The sequence below is a fragment of the Protopterus annectens genome, chromosome 4.part0 (genome assembly GCF_019279795.1).
Source record: "Protopterus annectens isolate FY-2018-M chromosome 4.part0, PAN1.0, whole genome shotgun sequence".
Classification (NCBI taxonomy): domain Eukaryota; kingdom Metazoa; phylum Chordata; order Ceratodontiformes; family Protopteridae; genus Protopterus; species Protopterus annectens.
This window is the reverse complement of record NC_056733.1, coordinates 1,113,751,299-1,113,769,895: the sequence shown is the minus strand read 5'-3', so window position 1 is coordinate 1,113,769,895 and position 18,597 is coordinate 1,113,751,299. Positions and strand designations below refer to the sequence as shown.

General features: G+C 40.4%; 1 protein-coding gene across 1 annotated transcript in view; it reads right to left on the bottom strand.

The window, feature by feature from the left end:
- LOC122799792 (gamma-aminobutyric acid type A receptor subunit pi) overlaps nt 1-18,597 on the bottom strand; it is a 930,262-nt gene that overhangs the window by 105,445 nt on the left and 806,220 nt on the right. The window contains exon 8 of the mRNA XM_044069090.1: nt 7,574-7,711. Coding sequence (XP_043925025.1) covers nt 7,574-7,711 — 138 coding nt within the window. The remainder of the gene's footprint in view (nt 1-7,573; nt 7,712-18,597) is intronic.

Genomic DNA, 18,597 nt, shown 5'->3' with positions numbered 1-18,597 from the left:
CCCATTTTCGGTGGAGGTCCAGGAAGAACAGCTCCAACAAGAACATAGATGCAGAAAAAAAATTAAACACTAATTGGTACAGAAGTAGAAACAGTGTTACACCTAGTGGTTACAGTAAAATATACAGAATATATACATAAGTCAGGAATTTCGTTGGTTTGATAACAGTAACATATACAGAATCTATACATAAAAGCAGGAATTTAGTTGGTTGCCAGATGAATTCAGAGTGATAAAAACAGAGATAAATTAATAAGCATTATTGTGCCAGTATCAACAAGTGATGAAAGAAAAAAATAAATAAATATGGAGAAAGTATCATCAGTCACTAGTAGTAAAAAACACAGGGATTTAGTTATAATATAAGGAGAAGGAAGAGGTTAGGTTATAGAGCAGGTACATAGCCAGGAAGAGTTGATATAGAGCAGGTACATAGCTAGGAAGGGTTTTTATAGAGCAGGCACATAGCCAGGAAGGGTTGTTATAGAGCAGGCACATAGCTAGGAAGGGTTTTTATAGAGCAGGCACATAGCCAGGAAGGGTTGTTATAGAGCAGGTACATAGCCAGGAAGGGTTGTTATAGAGCAGGTACATAGCCAGGAAGGGCTGTTATTGAGCAGGTACATAGCCAGGAAGAGTTGTTATAGAGCAGGTACATAGCCAGGAAGGGTTGTTATAGAGCAGGTACATAGCCAGGAAGAGTTGTTATAGAGCAGGTACATAGCCAGAAAGGGTTGTTATAGAGCAGGTACATAGCCAGGAAGGGTTGTTATAGAGCAGGTACATAGCCAGGAAGGGATGTTATAGAGCAGGTACATAGCCAGGAAGGGTTGTTATAGAGCAGGTACATAGCCAGGAAAGGCTGTTATAGAGCAGGTACATAGCCAGGAAGAGTTGTTATACAGCAGGTACATAGCCAGGAAGGGTTGTTATAGAGCAGGTACATAGCCAGGAAGAGTTGTTATAGAGCAGGTACATAGCCAGAAAGGGTTGTTATAGAGCAGGTAAATAGCCAGGAAGGGTTGTTATAGAGCAGGTACATAGCCAGGAAGGGTTGTTATAGAGCAGGTACATAGCCAGGAAGGGTTGTTATAGAGCAGGTACATAGCCAGGAAGGGCTGTAATAGAGCAGGTTCATAGCCAGGAAGAGTTGTTATAGAGCAGGTACATAGCCAGGAAGGGTTGTTATAGAGCAGGTACATAGCTAGAAAGTGTTGTTATAGAGCATTTAAATAGCCAGGAAGGGTTGTTATAGAGCAGGTACATAGCCAGGAAGGGTTGCTATATAGCAGGTAAATAGCCAGGAAGGGCTGTTATATAGCAGGTACATAGCCAGGAAGAGTTGTTATAGAGCAAGTACATAGCCAGGAAGGGTTGTTATAGAGCAGGTACATAGCCAAGAAGAGTTGTTATAGAGCAGGTACATAGCCAGGAAGGGTTGTTATAGAGCAGGTACATAGCCAGGAATGGGTTGTTATAAAGCAGGTACATAGCCAGGAAGGGCTGTTATAGAGCAGGTACATAGCCAGGAAGGGCTGTTATAGAGCAGGTACATAGCCAGAAAGGGTTGTTATAGAGCAGGTATACAGCCAGGAAGAGTTGAGATGATTTTTCAGGGTTTGTTTGAAGGTGGTGGTGCTGCCCATGTTTCTTATAGAAGGAGGAAGCAAGTTCCATAGTTTGGCGATGGTGAAGGAGTAGAGCAGTTGACCAGCCGGTAAGGTGGGCTTTTCTACTTTTAGAAGTAAATGATTTTCAGATCTTAGTTGCCTGCTGGTTTGGTATTTGGCAAATAGAGTTGAAAGAGCAGGGCAGTCTGTGGGTCAGTAGATTATTTTGTGTATTGTAGTTAGCTGGGTGAATGAGAAATGGTGGGGGAGTTCCAACCAGCCTAATTGTTTCAGTGAGTTACAGTGGTGGGATGAGAATTTGGTCTTGGTGGCAAATTTGGATATTCTGTTGTAACACATATCAAGTTTGGATTTTGTAGAATTTTGGATATTAGTGAGGAGAGGGCACCATAAAGGAGAGAGGGTAATAAAAATGCAGTTGCAAGGGTTTGTCTAATAGAGAGGCTAAGAACAATTGGTGCCTGTACAGCATACCGAGCTTTTGATGTGTTTTTTTGATGTTATTGTTTATGTGTAGGTCAAAGTTTAGGTTTTCATCTATAATAACGCCTAGTAATTTAGTGTGTGGGACAACTTCTATAGTGGTATTGTCTTGGACTTGTATACTGAAGAGTTTTTTTATCTAGGGGAGTGGTTTTCTTAGGGGTAAAAATTACTAGTTTAGTTTTTTTAGGAATTTAGGGCAATATGACTGTTAAGCATCCAAGATTCAGTAGAGGTGAGGGCATTCTGGGTGATCTGCTGGAGTTCAGAGTTAGAATTTGCAGTGCATATTATTGTAGAGTCATCAGCATACTGGATTATTGAGCCTTGTGGGAGAGTGGTGTGAAAGTTGTTACTAAAATGCTAAATAAGACAGGACCAAGTATGGAGCCTTGGGGTACACCTGTGGAAGTATTGAGGAAGGGAGAGTAAGACTGTTGCCATTTAGTGGATTGCTGCCTATTGGAGAGATAGCTATTGAACCATTATAGGGTAGGTGGGGAAATGTGGAGGGTAGATAGTTTAGAGAGGAGGATAATGTGGGAAATGGTATCGAAAGCATTGGAGAGGTTGAGGAAAAGAGAAGGAATTATTTTACCAGAATCCCATAACCAGTTAACTGTATCAAGGAAGGAGAGGAGGGTTGTAGTGGTGCTGTGCCCTGGTCTGAAACCATGCTGAGTGGGTGACAGAATTTGATTTTCAAGCAGGTGTTTGAGGAGTTGGGCATGGATGCATTTTTCCAGTATTTTGGAGAGGGGTGAGAGAATAGCTATGGGTTGAAAGTTTGTGGTGTCTGTGTTGGTGCAGAGTTGTCTGTTATTGGTCTATAATTTTTAGGGTAGCTTGCAGGTTCACTCTTAAGTAAGGGCATTGTTTTCCTATTGTTAACCAGTGCGGTGTCTGTTCAGGGTGTGCGTATAAATAGGTCTTACTCACGGCTAAATCCTCGTGCAAAGAAGTTAATACTTTAAGCCAAAAGTTAGGAACTGCATCTGGGCCTGAGGTTTTCCAGTTAGAGGCTTTTCTCAACTTTGTTTCAATCTCTCTGGCTGTTATTTCATCCCATTTCATATCCTGTACCTTTAAACTTCTTATTCTTTCTTTTACTTCTTCTATCCATTTAGCATCTTTGTTATGTTCCACAGGATCTTCATAGATACCTCTCCAAAATGTATCTACTTCCTCTTTTTTGGCAGTCTTTCAATTCCTTTTACCTTATTTCCCAATTCTCTATAAAACTTTTTTGGGTCATCAATAAATTGCTTATTTTGTACTTTTCACTTATGCACGTGTGTCTGTGCAGTTCTGTGTGCGTGTGTGTCTGTATATATATGTGTGTATGTGTGTGTGTGTGTGTGTGTGTGTGTGTGTGTGTGTGTGTGTGTGTGTGTGTGTGTGTGTGTGTGTGTGTGTGTGTGTGTGTGTGTGTGCGTGCATGCATGTGTGGGAGAGCCTGCCAGAATGGCAGAAGTTACGGGAAGAGGCATATAGTGCCTACCCTAGTAAACACATTATTCTAAAGACTGTGGTGGTCTGTGCAGTGGGCACTCCAGGGTACTTGATACTGATAGATTTAACTTTGAATATTGTATGTGTTATGTTACATTGTGATAGTTACCTTTATGATGAGAAGCATATTCGTCATTGTTGAATGCTTTAAGCAAACACATCCCTTTCATCTAGAAATTGTAATCAGTATTCAAGTTTGACCCATCCATACCAACAGATGTGTGTTTTGGTTTATTTGTTAACTTGAATATACTGATACATTAGATTTGTACTCACTTTCTTGTTTTCTTACTCTCAGAACATGTTTGAAAATGGCAATTATTTCATTCTACATGCTTACTCAATTAAATAAATAAACAAGTCTATGCAATACAAAGGACATTACAATTAGATGAATTCTAAAAAGATCTCCATTCAAAAGATTAAAATCAGTTTGGTCATCATTCAAATCCTAACCATTATGTGCATTTGCTACAACTTTGTTGTGTATGTGTGTGTGTGTGTCTGTGTGTGCGTGTGTGTGTGTGTGTGTGTGTGTGTGTGTGTGTGTGTGTGTGTGTGTGTGTGTGTGTGTGTGTGTGTGTGTGTGTGTGTGTGTGTGTGTGTGTGTGTATGTGTGCATGAGTGTGTGTTTTAATTATGAATTTTTTTTTAGTATACAGAACCACACACAATTATTAAAGCATCATTGTGTCAGAGATAGATCCTCAGGAATTGGAGAAGTAAGCTTGTACAACAAGCCTGTCTGTTACCTTGGCAAGCAGAGGGTGAATCTTGCTAAAAGTCATGTGGAGATTACAGAATCCTATGGCTTTATTAGTAGGAGAGTGAAAGATTAGTTTCCAATAAAGATGTATTGGGACTTTTCTATACAGTAGCTGTTTAAGTGATGTGATATATTTACAAATACTATATTCCCCTTTGCTTTTGTTATCTGTGTTATTTATTTAGTTTTATATATATATATATATATATATATATATATATATATATATATATATATATATATAAATATATCTATATGGATCTATGTTGTTTTATCGAATTTTCACTTACCCGAATCCATATTTGCTGAGAGAACTTCACCGAACACTGTAAACAGCGAAAATATGAATCACCAGAATTTTTTACCGGGAAATGAACCACTTGGCCACCAGGGCACAACAATAAAATGGACACAAATTAAACCCACCCAAGTGGTTCACCCCCCCCCCCATACTCTCCCAACTTAAAATACCAATTCCAAGATCACACTACACTGGGGAAAAGGGCAAAGTTCACTCTAGTGGCCAAATGGTTTGTTTCCCGGTGACAAATTCCAGTGATTCATGCTTTCTCTGTTTACAGTGTTCAATGAAGTTGTCTTGGTTAATATGGATTCTGGTAAGTGTAAATTCGATAAACCAAGGTAGACCAATTTAAATATATGTGGATTCACTTCAGAAGCCAGAATGATTACAAGCCTGAATTGCATAAGCCTGAAAACTCAAAAGCCTGAATCCCATAAGACTGAAAAAGGATACATATGCTGACTGAAGACAACACAAAACAGATTATATTCCACCAAATATAAGCTGCGCCCCCCACACCCCCTGCTACATATATATATATATATATATATATATATATATATATATATATATATACATATATATATATCAACTTCAAGATTGCACTTCAATACACTAAAGTGCAATCTCGGAGTTGATATATTTAATTAGCAGGGGGTGTGGGAGGCGCACCCCCACACATGGGTGGTGCAGAGGGGCTTGCCCCCCTGCCCATACTTGGTGAAAACTGCTATATTTTGTCTTGTATGTGTTTTTGTGTACCATTTTTTTGTGTATATATTCAGTCTTATGGGATTCTGGCTTTTGAGTTTTCAGGCTTATGAAATTTCAGGGTTTTGGTCTTCCGGGTTATGCAATTCAGGCTTGTGATCATTCAGGCTTCTGAAGTTAAACTATATATATATATATATATATATATATATATATATATATATATATATATATATATATATATATATATATATGTGTGTGTGTGTGAGTGTGTGAATGTGTGTGTGTGTGTGTGTGTATACATATATCTTTTTGTGTTTTTTGGCCAGAAGTATCTTGTGTTAACTAAGGATCTCTGCTGTTCTCACTTGTTGCCCAATTACCCCATTCAGTGGAATTACTCCTTATATCACCCAGTGTGGGGATTTGCCTTTTGCAGCATTCAGCAGGAGATACTAAATGCCATGTAGCTGCTGAAACTGTCATATTGCAGAGGGTCACACATTTTTGCTTTTATGTTAGTGTACCTCTCTTGTTTGGCTTCTATTGTGTTAGCATTGGGAATGGGATTTACAAGCATGCATTCTGCTTTGCATACCAGCCTTGCCCAGAATGACTGCAGGAATTCAAATGTCCACAGTCAGTACATATGCCTGCGACTGCCCTCATGTCTCTACAAGGAGCAGACCTGTAATGGACTGTATCCATCATCTTCCCAAGGAATGAGAGCTGCTTAATAATGACTGCATCCCTTCTCCCCAGGCTGGCCATCTCCTTCCTATGCTGTTACATAAACCCAAGTTGTCAGAGGTGCAGATGGGTACCCCATTCCAGTGGGCCAGCATGGGTTCATGAATTACTTGATGTGCTATTAGTTTCATGTTCTTCATTTAACAGAAACTTGTGATGCATTGAGTGAGCCAAATTAAAAAAATAATATTAAAAAGTAGAGACATGAAAAAAAAAGAATATCAGTATTTAAGCATGAGATATATGTTTCTCTCCATCATACCTATATTGACTTAAACCATTTTTTTCTCTTACCTACTTTAGGTTGTACAAGCTAATGGTTATACTGCTGAAAACTAAAGACCTGGGTTTGAAAACCATTAGTGTCTCCTTGTGTTTTGTGCAGCCCTAACCAGATTACTTATTTCTGGTCTCAAGTGTCAATCATAGGGCAGAACTAAATGTTCAGAGTGGCTCCAAGAAAGTCATATACATTTTGTGTACATTCGGTACTTTTAATGCAAAAGATTGTAGGTCTTACCTTATGCTTCTTAAATATTCATTGTAAAGTGAAAGACTTTTTTTAGTAATACTTAAACCTTGTATACTTGTTCTTTTCTATTCTGTCTGTGCGTGCTAAGTATGTGGTCTCCAATTTATTCCTCATGCCTTTCAGCTGTTTATACTTCTGCATCAACAGAACATCTGTTTTTATTTTCTGATATGTAAGCATGTTTTTCTTTGTTTGCATTCTTTATGCATATTTACAGCAAATTATCTGTTAAATAAATGACATAAGGCAATGAAAATACTGTAGATCATTTTAATTGACTTAACATTGTGATTCAATAATCCAAAATAGCCCCTGTTTGAAAATAAATGGATTTTGTCATGTCAAACCTTAACATATTTAATTTGCAGGAAAAAAAAACGATTACTTTACACACACACACACACACACACACACACACACACACACACACACACACACACACACACACACACACACACACGTCTCTCTCACACACACACACACACACACACACACACACACACACACACACACACACACACACACACACACACACACACACACACACGTCATACACCACTCGCATCACACATGTCTCACACACACACACACACACACACACACACACACACACACACACACACACACACACACACACACACACACACACACACACACACACACACACACACACACACACACACACACACACACACACACACACACACACACACACACACACACACACACACACACACATTCTCTCTCTTAAAATGAATGGGAATTATACAAGTTTCTTTTATAAAAGGACTGTTTATGAAGTGTGATGGTAAATCATATGCCGTCTGCTTTATAGATGACAGGGGAACATTATATTCAATAATTCTGACTAAGTCATCTCCTACCTGTTTCATAGACAGCTTGTGAAATTGAGGTGTAGTAATTCTCCACTGTGTACTGGGCCAGCTGCAACGTGTCCAGGCCACGAACAGAATCATTCCCTCTAGTCCAATAAAACACAACATCCTGTATGGTGTAACCCCCTACAAAAATAAACATGATAAGTTAACTAAAATCAGGCAAACAAGCAAGCAAGCAGTTATATTTCTCCACAACCTCAATCATCCAACTTCACTAGAAATAATAGAAATGAGAATGAAGCATATGAAAAAGTAATTTAATGCAGTGCAGTAAATTATGAAACAAAAATACAATAACAACAATAATCTGAAATGGGTAAAATTATATTGATTGTTTTTATTAATGACAGAAGTGGGTTTTTATCATGACACATAAACCTCTAAAGTATATCCCATTCATTTCCATTGAGCTGTTTCATAATAGGTTCATAGGTTCATAGCTGTGTACTAGGTTAACAACAAGGGCATTTTAAGCCTAGCCATGCATCCCAAATATGTGACAATTTCTGGCACCCTTGATAAGTGTAAGCAGGGGCCTGGGAGACGAAACATTTACAGGCTGCCTGTGTCCATTAGAGACATAGGTGCCAAACCAGGGATGAATTTCCTGTTCCCCAACAAATTGTCTAAGTTAGACTTGAATTGAGTTAGGGAGGAACTCTGATTCACATGTATTGGGAGCATGTTCCAGAGAAGGGGTAGTCTTTGCAATACATACCTGTCTCTCCAGCAGGTCCTATTTATATCACAAAAAAGGTTTATTTCTTTATAATGGGTAATTCTGGTGCTGTTTGTTTTGCAGATATGCAGGAGGTCCTTCGTGGGGGGGGGGGGGTCTGGTAATAATGCCTTGTATGCTAGGCATAGATCTCCCCTCAACAGCCTTTTGAAGACAGAATACAGGGATAGGGCCTTGAGGGAGTCTGCATAGGACATGTTACTTATGCCCTGTATTTTTTTAGTGAAGCATCTCTGTGGACATTCCAATTATTGGATGTGGTTGGTTAGGTACATGCCAAATGTGACATTGTACTCAGTTATAAATGCTGACTACAGTGGAGCAATGACTTTTTTGGACATTGATGCCATACCTTTGTTTATAAATTGCACAACATAGAATGATTTCCTTACTACTGTAGACAAGTGATGGTCAAAGGCTAGATTACTTTCTGTATGTGTCCCCAAGTCCCCGACTACTAGGACAACTATTAGGGGTGTGTTGTCAATGTGATAGTAACCAGGGGTGGATGACTTTCCAAAGGATACTATTATGGACTTCTTGGCATTTAGTTTTAGTCCATTGGTCTGACACCAGTTATTTGTCTGTGTCCACCCTTCTCAGAGAACATTTGTGTCAGTGAGGGATTCTATGACTGCTCCTAATTTGCAATCATCTCCAAATTCAGTCAGCAAGAGGTCATTAACATTGGCCTTGACTTCAGATAAGTAAATGCCAAAAAGGAGCAGTCCCAGGACTGATCCTTGATAGACTCTGCTGTTGACTGGCTTCTACTTCTTTGTAGAGATGGGCTCGCTAATTCTAACTTTCTAGGTCCTGTCTATGAACCAACTGGCTATTTATTGGTTGACATAAGGGTTTATAACAAAGCTCTTGAGTTTGTCAACAACATCCAAATGGGGTATTGTGTGAAATGTCATGGCCAGGTGAATGTAGGCAGTGTGAACCATTTTGCCCTCATTCATAATAACAGCACAATAGAATATGACATCCTATGGGATACCTTAAGATGAACTAATGAATTTTATAGATGGGGAAGCCATTGGCTTCTTCATCTGCTTTAAACAAACAGAGGTAGGTTATTACATCATCGTAGTGTATCCCTGGCATACAAGTAGCTTGCATCTAATATAGTGTGATATGGTAACTGCATAAAACAAATCTACATGCACAATCTCTCTTTTATTTCCAGACCTCTACAAATCCTTGATCATCTGAATAACACTATTGAAAATGTCACTTCATTCAAATATCTAGGTATTTAGTTGGACCCCTTCCAAAATTTCCATCTCCACTTGGACAAAGCACACAAAAATCAACTCTCTCCTATTCTAGGCTGATAGGATCTCCCCTTTTATAAAGAAACCCTGTAAGAATGCTATAGGTAAATGTAGCTAACTGGTTCAGTCAGAATTTGGCCTCCCTCCGATCGCTGCAGCCTCTAAAAGAAATATATCTAACATTCAGTCCATCTCAGATGCCATATGCAGGTTCATCAGTCTCTCCCCAAGAAATGAACACCACTACAAAACCAGTGAAAAAGCTAAATGGCTATTTGTGAATCAGTGTGATGAACTTTTACGTTTCCTCTCAACAACTTGATTGCCAAGAATGAGACCTCTTAACGCTTAGGCACAAGAATATTCAGAGATGCTCCAACATACATCCTTAGAAACCTTAACTACTCAGGTCCTCTCCTGTAAACCCCACAAACCTTTCTTCACTGCACAGACCATGCTTTCTAAGCCCTTGGTCCCAAATATTCAGAGATGCTCCAACATACATCCTTAGAAACCTTAACTACTCAGGCCCTCTCCTGTAAATGCCACAAACTACCCGTCACTGTGCAGACCATGTTTTCTAAGCCCTTGGCCCCAAATATTCAGAGATGCTCCAACATACATCCTTAGAAACCTTAACCACTCAGGTCATCTCCTGCAAACCCCACAAACTTCCCTTCACTGCACAGACCATGTTTTCTAAGCCCTTGGTCCGAAATATTCAGAGATGCTCCAACATACATCCTTAGAAACCTTAACCACTCAGGTCTTCTCCCTCACAAACTTCCCTTCACTGCACAGACTATGTTTCCTAAGCCCTTGATCCCAAATATTCAGAGATGCTCCAACATACATCCTTAGAAACCTTAATCACTCAAGTCCTCTCCTGTAAACCCCACAAACTTCTTGTCACCGCACAGACCATGTTTTCTAAGCCCTTGGTTACAAATATTCAGAGATACTCCAACATACATCCTTAGAAACCTTAACCACTCATGTCGACTCCTTTAAACCCCACAAACTTCCCTTCACTGCACAGACCATGTTTTCTAAGCCCTTGGTCCCAAATATTCAGAGATGCTCCAACATACATCCTTAGAAACCTTAACCACTCAGGTCCTCTCCTATAAAACCCACAAACTTCCCATCACTGCAGAGACCATGTTTTCTAAGCCCTTGGTCCCAAATATTCAGAGATGCTCCAACATGCATTCTTAGAAACCTTAACCACTCAGGCCCTCTCCTGTAAACCCCACAAACTTCCCGTGACTGCACAGACCATGTTTTCTAAGCCCTTGGTCCCAAATATTCAGAGATGCTACAACATACATCCTTAGAAACCTTAACCACTGTGGTCCTCTCCTGTAAACCCCACAAACTTTCCTTCACTGCACAGACCATGTTTTCTAAGCCCTTGGTCCAAAATATTCAGAGATGCTCCAACATACACCCTTAGAAACCTTAACCACTCAGGTCCTCTACTGTAAACTCCAGAAACTTCCCGTCACTGCATAGACCATGTTTTCTAAGCCCTTTGTCCCAAATATTCAGAGATGCTCCAATATACATCCTTAGAAACCTTAACCACTCAGGTCATCTCCTGTAAACCCCACAAACTTCCTGTCACTGCACAGACCATATTTTCTAAGCCCTTGGTCCCATATATTCAGAGATGCTCCAACATGCATCCTTAGAAACCTTAACCACTCAGGTCATCTCCTGTAAACCGCATACACTTCCCTTCACTGCATAGACCATGTTTTACAAGCCCTTCGTCCCAAATATTCAGAGTTGCTCCAACATGCATCCTTAGAAACCTTAACCACTCAGGTCCTCTCCTGTAAACCTCACAAACTTCCCTTCACTGCACAGACCATGTTTTCTAAGCCCTTGGTCCCAAATATTCAGAGATGCTCCAAATTACATCATTAGAAACCTTAATCACTTAGGGCCTCTCCTGTAAACCCCACAAACTTCCCGTCACTGCACAGACCATGTTTTCTAAGCCCTTGGTCCCAAATATTCAGAGATGCTCCAACATACATCCTTAGAAACCTTAACTACTCAGGCCCTCTCCTGTTGTTGTGTCTTTCGGCTTATCCCGGTTAGGGGTTGCCACAGCGGAACTCCGGTCCGCTAATGTTTTGGTAGTGGATTTTTACGTGCCGAGTTACCAGGTGTGACGCACAACCTGCAATGAAGGCACGCTCATTCACGCATACCTCCACACAGAAGATGCTCTAGCTGAGAATCGAACGGGACAACGTCTTGCTGTGTGGTGACAACGCTACCGCAGTAAATGCCACAAACTGCCCGTCACTGCACAGACCATGTTTTCTAAGCCCTTGGTCCCAAATATTCAGAGATGCTCCAACATACGTCCTTAGAAACCTTAACCACTCAGGTCATCTCCTGTAAACCCCACAAACTTCCCTTCACTGTACAGACCATGTTTTCTAAGCCCTTGATCCCAACTATTCAGAGATGCACCAACATACATCCTTAGAAACCCTAACCACTCAGGTCCTCTCCTATAAAACCCACAAACTTCCCATCACTGCACAGACCATGTTTTCTAAGCCCTTGGTCACAAATATCCAGAGATGCTCCAACATACACCCTTAGAAACCTTAACCACTTAAGTTGTCTCCTGTAAACCCCATAAACTTCCCTTCACTGCACAGACCATATTTTCTAAGCCCTTGGTCCAAAATATTCAGAGATGCTCCAACATGCATCCTTAGAAACCTTAACCACTCAGGTCCTCTCCTGTAAACCCCACAAATTTCCCTTCACTGCACAGACCATGTTTTCTAAGCTCTTGGACCCAAATATTCAGAGATGCTCCAACATACTTCTTTAGAAACCTTAACCACTCAGGTCCTCTCCTGTAAACCCCACAAACTTCCCGTCACTGCACAGACCATGTTTTCTAAGCCTTTGGTCACAAATATTCAGAGATGCTCCAACATACATCGTTAGAAACCTTAACCACTCAGGTCCTCTCCTGTAAACCCCACAAATTTCCCTTCACTGCACAGACCATGTTTTCTAAGCTCTTGGACCCAAATATTCAGAGATGCTCCAACATACTTCTTTAGAAACCTTAACCACTCAGGTCCTCTCCTGTAAACCCCACAAACTTCCCGTCACTGCACAGACCATGTTTTCTAAGCCTTTGGTCACAAATATTCAGAGATGCTCCAACATACATCCTTAGAAACCTTAACCACTCATGTTGACTCCTGTAAACCCCACAAACTTCCCTTCACTGCACAGACCATGTTTTCTAAGCCCTTGGTCCCAAATATTCAGAGATGCTCCAACATGCATCCTTAGAAAACTTAACCACTCAGGTCCTTTCCTGTAAACCCCACACACTTCCCGTCACTGCACAGACCATATTTTCTAAGCCCTTGGTCCCAAATATTCAGAGATGCTCCAACATACATCCTTAGAAACCTTAACCACTCAGGTCCTCTCCTATAAAACCCACAAACTTCCCATCACTGCAGAGACCATGTTTTCTAAACCCTTGGTCACAAATATCCAGAGATGCTCCAATATACACCCTTAGAAACCTTAACCACTTAAGTTGTCTCCTGTAAACCCCATAAACTTCCCTTCACTGCACAGACCATGTTTTCTAAGGCCTTGGTCCAAAATATTCAGAGATGCTCCAACATGCATCCTTAGAAACCTTAACCACTCAGGTCCTCTCCTGTAAACCCTACAAACTTCCCGTCACTGCACAGACCATGCTTTCTAAGCCCTTGGTCCCAAATATTCAGAGATGCTCCAACATACATCCTTAGAAACCTTAATCACTCAGGTCATCTCCTGTAGACCCCACAAACTTCCCGTCACTGCACAGACCATGTTTTCTAAGCTCTTGGTCTCAAACTGTGGGCATCTTCCTTCTTTCTTCCTTCTTTTTTAACGATGATTCATCATATCCCATTTTCCAGCCTGAAAATAAAGCACATTGCAAGACTCCAGGAACATACAACTGCTGTTTGTCTGGTAATATAATTTAAGCTCTTCCTGCCCTTCTTCACCTGTGCATTCCTTGCTCTGACTCTACTTTATTTTGTACCAGCTCTGATATTCACTTTGTATATAATGCATGTATATGTTGTGTTTTGTCAGTCACTCTGTATATACTGTCATGCATCTATTGCCTTTATACCCTCAAGCCAGCTGTGATATTCATATTGTATATAATATACAAATATATTGCATTTTGTCATTTACTGTATATAATGTCATGCATTTATTGTGTTTTTCCCAGTCTGAGACTGAATTAGGCCCAGTGGGATCAGTGTTTTACCCTGGTTAACAAATTCAAAATAAATAAATAAAATAACATAAAATATAATAAAATAAGCCATATTTGTGGCACAGAGGGATAAAGCCCTGACTATGACCACATTGACATAATAACTGATATCACTTAATAGTGACAGATATTGTGATTCGATTTTTGGAGTGAGTGCCTTCTCTGGAGAGTATGCATGTCCTCCCTGTATTCGCCTGGATTTCCTCCAGGTGTCTTAGTTTCTTCCCACATCCTAAAGACATGTAGTAGGTGAACTGGTGATTCTAAATTGTTCCCAGATGTATGTTTGTGGTGTATATGTGATATAGAAGAAATGTTTGGCAATCTAGTTCCTTTCCTTACTTGCTCTGTGGAAAGAGGTAACAGTTCAAGGGGTTGCTTTAGGAGTTAGATGTGAATAGTAAGTCTGGATGAATCGATAATTCAGATGACCTATACATATGCCCAGATGGATAGATAACTCAAATGGCCTGCACATAAGTCTGGATGGGTAGCTGACTCAAATGACCCATGCATAAGCCTTGATGGATATATAACCCAGGTAGCCTGAGCATAGGGCTGGATGGATAGATGATCTGGGTCTCATTAGCAGGCAGGAGGAGGAGTAAGCATCTGGATGATGGGGGTCAGAAATCCTCAAGTGTACCTGGAAAAGGGAGGTGGTCCATTCCAGTGCACCAGATGGCAGTTTTGAGGGGTGTTAAGTGTATGGATTGCTGCAAATGTACTTCAAAAGAAGAAATTCTATACACATTAAAGGACAAAAGCGCTAAGTACATTCCTCCCAGCTTGCCATTTATGTTTATTTTTTTTTTTTTAGTTCTTGCTGCAATATATAACAGAGGTAGGCATTTGACTTTAAGCCATATGCAGTAACATTAATGGGCCTTGGAGAACATGTGCATTAGGAGAAAGGCATAGTGGATCCTTGCAGTGATAAAAGTTTGTATATAAACCATCAGGGGTGGAGTTACATCCTAAAGAATTTTTTCCATTCACCAGTTGAAGGATCATCTTGGATTGCTGAGGTGCTGCTGAGTAGTTCCCCAGCCTGGGGACAATTAGGGCCCATCATTAAATTCATATCATCATAGTCTGGTGTATGTGTGTGCGTGTGTGTGTGTGTGTGTGTGTGTGGGGGGGGGGGGGTGAAGCCAGATATCTCAGGAAATTGGAACAAAGGATGCACTGAATAAAGTGAAATGAAGGTGTGGGAGAGGTATGGAAGGGGGACCTGATGACACTTCATGGTTAACGATGGCCATATCTGAGATGCTCCCATTTTCTATACCCGAGGAACCAAAAACAGGACACTGTAAGGCTAAGGAAAGAAGACTTCCCACATGGTGACGTTGCGGTACATATGTATGTGTGTGTGCATGTGTGTAAAATACAACCACACATTGTGACATGCAGTAAAATCTATTTTTTTGAAGTGCTGCTAATAAGAAATACAGTTAAAAGTACTTTGAAACAGAAGTGCATGTTATGGCAAGATTATGTAGCAACACAGCTGTAGCCTGATTTATACTGCATTTTGACAGGCTTCTGCCTGACTTTGGTAAGCAGAACGTAGATGTACAGGATATATCAAGTGAAACATATTTCTTACAGTAAAAAGGTAAGAGTAATTTTAAGCAACTATTACAGCACTTCATTGCACTGGTAAACAATGAAGCTTTTGGATTTAGATGTAAAACAGTTTTTCCCGTAGATGATTTTCTGTGATTAGTACAATTCTAAAAATCATTCTCACGGCCTGCAGTCATATGTCATGGAGAGTTCACAATCAACTCTGAAATGCAAAGCTCTCCTATTACTATACCAGCTAGAAGACAAGAGTCCAAAGTCTAAGTCAAACAGATAAAAGGAATATTAACCGAACATTTCAAGTATGAGCCTGTGTGCATTCAGTATTGCATTTGTGTTTGTTTATGCATGCATGTGTGTCTGTATGCTTGCATTTATGTGTGTGGATGTATACATGTGTGTGTGCACCTGTGTTTGTGTGTGTGTGTCTGCATGCACACATTTGAGTGAGCTTGTGTGTGGGTCTGTGAAAGCAACAGTGTGTGTGTGTGTGTGTGTGTGTGTGTTTAAGAGATTGAGAGAAACAGTCAGACACACACTGTATATGTGTCTGTGTGTGACTGCATGTATATGTGTGTGTATGACTGCATATGTCTGACTGTAAGCATGCATGCGTGTGTTTGTGACAGACTGCATGCATGTATGTAAAAGGAGTGGTCATTCATGGAATAGCAAGATTCAGAAGGTGCAAGAGTGCTATCTTAGCAGGTAGCGAATTAATGATCTTCAGGTGGAGGGCTTGAAATGTTTTAGAATGACCCAGGTGAGTGAGCTTCAGGCAAGGAGATGTAGGTAAGTTTTTATATTCGATGCTAAAGAAACATAAGCTTTTTAAAGTATGGCTGTGGTCATCAGATCAGTATTGAGGACTGGATTGTTAACAACCCTTTTAAGGAACAGAATACACTTGACCTGGTCATAAAAAAAACTTGGCACCTGTATGTATCATACCCAAGGTATCCCCTCACTATTGAGGGCCTACAATTACACTGTCTAGACTATTTCAGATGGAACAACAGTGTGAAAGAGTGCCAAGCATACCAGCACTTTAAACCCCCTTCCCCAATTTCATACAATGCCATGGAAAGCATAAGGCCTACTTGACAACTAAGAAGACAACAATGTTGAATGTTTGCTAGTGTGGGGGCTGTCAGGTGGTTCTTGGATTTGACTTATCATCCTTTTATAATTATTATGCAAATAAGACCCAGAGCATATAAAGAAGAAAAGTGACATGAAAGCCAAGATCAGCCAAAGTCTCCAACTACTAAGTCTGCTGACAAACTGACCTTTATTATTAGATTTGAAGAGGGTGGCTAGAAAAATGTCTCCATGAATCCACATTCTGGGGATAAGCTCCAGGACATTAGCTTCACTCATCCCATCCTTGGCCACCCTGGTCATTTCAATGGCTATCCTGCACAGACTTAATCCATGAATCCTACTGTGAGGCTTCTGGGGTCACTTGGATTTGAGCATTCTGCTTCCATATGTCCCTTGGACTAAGTAGGCTAACCAACCAGATTAGAAGAGACTCCATGGTTCCCAGTCTCTGCAGGTCTCTTGTCTCCTGGAGATGTCTAACATGTGCACATATGCATTACGTAAGGAGAGCAATCTGATGTCAGTGCAGGGTCCTGTGCAAGTTTCTTGGGCTATGTTGTAACGTACATCACATTACTCTATCAACACTAGTGACCTATCACCTGACACTCAGTATTGACCTGCCATTTGTTCATTGCCCCTTGAATTTAGAGATATACCTAAAATGGCCACTAGAAGGCATATGGTCAACTTCCTCGGCACCAACAACACATCCTCAAAAAGAACCCAAAACAAATCTGTATCCTCCTAATATTATAGGATAACAAAAAGACCCTGACAAATCAACCTCCATCACCAGGCTATCAGGCCTACTACTAGCTCATGATTTCCAAAAATAATTCTGCCTCCTTGACTGCACTACCAAATTACCCAACAACCTATCCCATGTCCTCCACCACCTCTCCAATATACTCTTCTGCTCTACTTCAAAAAAATCATAACCAAGGATCTGATGTTGTCATTTTCATTCATTCCTCAATGAATGGGTTTGGATCCGATCTTTGTATCTGACTCGGCCACACTGCTCTAGATTCCAGAATCTGACTGTTGATCTCCCTTTACTCATAATGCTCCTGACCACTTAATTACTTCATATCTCATTTGCTGCTCTACAATTTGGTCGTGATTGTGATGTCTTGAGCTCATTGTGGGTTTAGTGAGTTTAAAAAATGTATATTTATTGTCTTTAAATCTTTTTCCCTTTCATTTATTTACTATTATCTCCCTTACCCTCTATCTAGAATGGTTTAATTACCAAATTTAAGAATCTTTCTTGATAATATTCATTACCATTGTTGACAACCATTCTTCCTTTCCTTTATCTCCCTTGGAGGTATTTTAGTTATACCATTGCTGGCATAATTATTTTCCTGTAAAAAAAGAAAAAAAAATAACAACCCCCCCTCAAAAAAAAAAAAAAAAAAAACTTTCCTTTTCTTCTTTATTTGTCTGACTTTGAAAACCCAACTGGCTTTAAAAAAGTGTACTTCCCATGGGCATAAGATACCCCAACTCGAATGCCCACAGGGAGTGAGTCTATTGTTTAGGCCTTGCACACCTGGACACTTCTTGTAGTATTTGTGCTGGATTTAACAGTAGAGCTATCCGTGACAGAAGGAACAAGCTGGTTCTCAAGGGCCTTATTCTTGTTTCTGCTTCTTCTTCTGGTACATCTACCTCAAGGGCTCAAACCTCATAAGTCTATGGAGCTCAGGGAAGCTTGGATCCATAGCTCTTAGATCTGACACCTGCGCCTTCAAAATCTTCTTGTAGCCCATGATTCTCCCTGGAGCCAGGTTCCCTGAGATTGAGGTCTCCCTTTCATCAACAAACTCCCCAAAAAAATTTCCAGACTGTCTTCCACTTCCTCTTCTGTCAGGTCCTCCCAAACTCTTTCTGAAACAGAGGTGGATAGGATGATGAGAAAATTTCTCAGAACACAGATCCAAGTGGGGGT